Source organism: Pundamilia nyererei, unplaced genomic scaffold, assembly GCF_000239375.1.
Source record: "Pundamilia nyererei isolate P.nyererei 1_Seehausen unplaced genomic scaffold, PunNye1.0 scaffold00190, whole genome shotgun sequence".
Lineage (NCBI taxonomy): Eukaryota > Metazoa > Chordata > Actinopteri > Cichliformes > Cichlidae > Pundamilia > Pundamilia nyererei.
In genome coordinates, this window is record NW_005187591.1 from 197,395 (window position 1) to 199,832 (window position 2,438).

At 40.3% G+C, this 2,438-nt stretch overlaps 1 protein-coding gene across 1 annotated transcript in view; it reads right to left on the reverse strand.

The window, feature by feature from the left end:
• The window catches only part of asb11 (ankyrin repeat and SOCS box containing 11), a 5,605-nt gene that overhangs the window by 1,102 nt on the left and 2,065 nt on the right, over window positions 1-2,438 (reverse strand). The window contains exons 2-5 of the mRNA XM_005747160.1: window positions 2,076-2,155; window positions 1,867-1,974; window positions 375-525; window positions 159-293 (exon numbers count right to left, since the gene is read on the reverse strand). Coding sequence (XP_005747217.1) covers window positions 159-293; window positions 375-525; window positions 1,867-1,974; window positions 2,076-2,155 — 474 coding nt within the window. The remainder of the gene's footprint in view (window positions 1-158; window positions 294-374; window positions 526-1,866; window positions 1,975-2,075; window positions 2,156-2,438) is intronic.

A 2,438-nucleotide genomic window follows, 5' to 3' on the forward strand; every position in this document is an offset into this window, starting at 1 on the left:
AGACTGGTTTGTGTAATTAAAAGAGTGGAGTTTTTCATTAAAAAAAAACAACAACTTCAGACTATTATACAGACTGGGCCTTGAAGTGCCTTAATTTTCATGACTGAAACAAACAAAAAGCAAAGGTGTGACTGGTGATTATTCCTGACTTATATTACCTGAATACAGCAGCACCTCTACGCAGGCTGCAGCCCGGGACATGCAGGCAGAGTAGAGCGGCGTCCCAACGTCAGGCAGCTCCAGATCAATCTGAGCTCCATGGGCCAGCAGCAGCTCCAGGCACTCTCTGTGATCTGGAGGAGAAGATGACAAATGCTGACATGTAGTCCACATTCATAACCAGAAATTTCTTGCAAATGGATACCTTTGTGTACCTTTCTTGGCAGCCTCGTGGATTGGAGATGCCAGCTGGTAGGTGGTGTGGATGGAGGCACTGTGCTGCAGGATGAGCTTGAGGCAGGCAGCGCTCCCGCTGCTGCAGGAATTGAAGAGAGGTGTGGCGCCATCTGTTGACACTGCCATTGCCTTGAGAATGATGTTTGTGAGGAAATGCATCCAAAAGAACGGAGTGTACCTCATTTATTTATTCATGCATGTGACACAAACATACACAAATGCTCAAACACAGCAAACACACGAGACAACCAACAACTGAAGGCCTCTTTGCATGCAGATTTCAGCTCTGACCTTTCTCCAGTAAAATCTAAACTCTTCAGCAACAACACCAGATGTGGTTTAAAACGTGTGAAAACAAAAATCTGTGGTAAAGCGGGAGAATCTGTGAGTTCGCAAATGAGCTCAGCTCTTTTTGAACTGCACAATTTCAGGCATCCTGTAGTGAAATTTACAGGAAAGTGAGTACGATGCTCAAACCAATCAAATCAAGCAACTGAGGTGCAGATTTTTTCAGCTGTAAATTAATTGGTTTACCAAAAGAACTGCATTAACTATTTAAAAATTACAGCCCTTTTTATAACATCCATCCATCCATGAGGTTATTGGGGCACTTACACATAAGCCCTCACTAATATTCTGATTATTTAGCTGGACAAGCTAATATAATTTTAAATATAGGGGTTGTTTTTAATACATGAAGGCCTAAAGTCCATTTGCTGGGTTTGCTCTCTTGTGACACAAGCCAAAGTCTTTTATATCAACTTCACAATGATAAAACGAATTGTTAGATTCCCCCCACCCCAAGCGTTTTATTAGTGTATGTGAAGTTTAGGATTGAGTTTCAATCCATCAAATACTTTTCAAACCAAAAGTGAAGGGATCCACTTTCATGTATGATCAAAGCAATGAGACGGTACATAAATTCTTATCACTAAATACAAAATATCAGATAAAGTAATTCATCTTATGAGTGCAAAAATAATCTTTATTTGGAAAAAAAGACTTTAAATGCCTGCATTCCAACCCAAATGCTCTTAATTTAATATATTTTTTAAAAATGTAGCCTTTTCTGTAACCTCTTTAGGGTGCATCTGTACATAATTTCAAAGTTTTGAGGTTCTGAAACGTGTTTGAGACCATGCTAGCACAACAAAGGAGGGTTTACGATATGACGTTCTTATACTTCTGTGGGTTTCTTTTCTTTTCTTTTTTTTATGAAACCTTAATGCTAGACAAGTTAAACAGAATCATTTTCCAAGTCTTTGTTTGTCTAAGAAAGAAATACCAAGAGTGAGCGATGACCTAATTATCTCACGTCACATAAATCAAATGTATGCCTGGCCTCACATTTGTTTTGGACAATAGCCAAATGATCTATAATCTCCATCAGGCATCAAGTTCAAAAAGGATAAGCAAAATAAAACTTGTGGGTTTCTTTGATGACAGAAAAATGTATCTGTTCCTTCTTACATTTGCTCCATTATCCAGAAGAAACTTGGCACAAGCGTAACGACCCCCGAGGCAAGCCTCGTGGAGCGGCGTGACCCCGTCCATGGTGACTGTGTCAACATGGAAGCCCTGCAGGGAGAGATCAGAGGATTTTCATTTGACTTCTTTTCAAGAAGTCTTCGGGTTGTAGACTGTAAGTACTCAACGTACAAATCAAGATTTAAGATTACCTGAGCGATAAGGGCCCTGAGGTGGAGGAGTCTGCCCTGAAAGGCCGCTTCATGGAGCGGAGTTCTGTCAGACCAGAAGTCTGAGACACAGAGAATCAAATTAGTTATGTTTCCACATTCAGAAAGCACAAAGACAAAGACCACTGTAACCTCATCCACATACATACACACTTCTGGCAGGGCTGGACTGGGACAAAAAAAAACAAAAACAGCCCAGGCATTTTGAGTAGAGACCGGCCCACCAGGTATTATAGGAAAAACCATAAAGCCTTTGAATGAAAACAAACGTTGTTGTGACAGTGATGTACACAGTCTTGTTGGTATATATGTATCAATCTAATAAACTTAAACCTACACCATCCT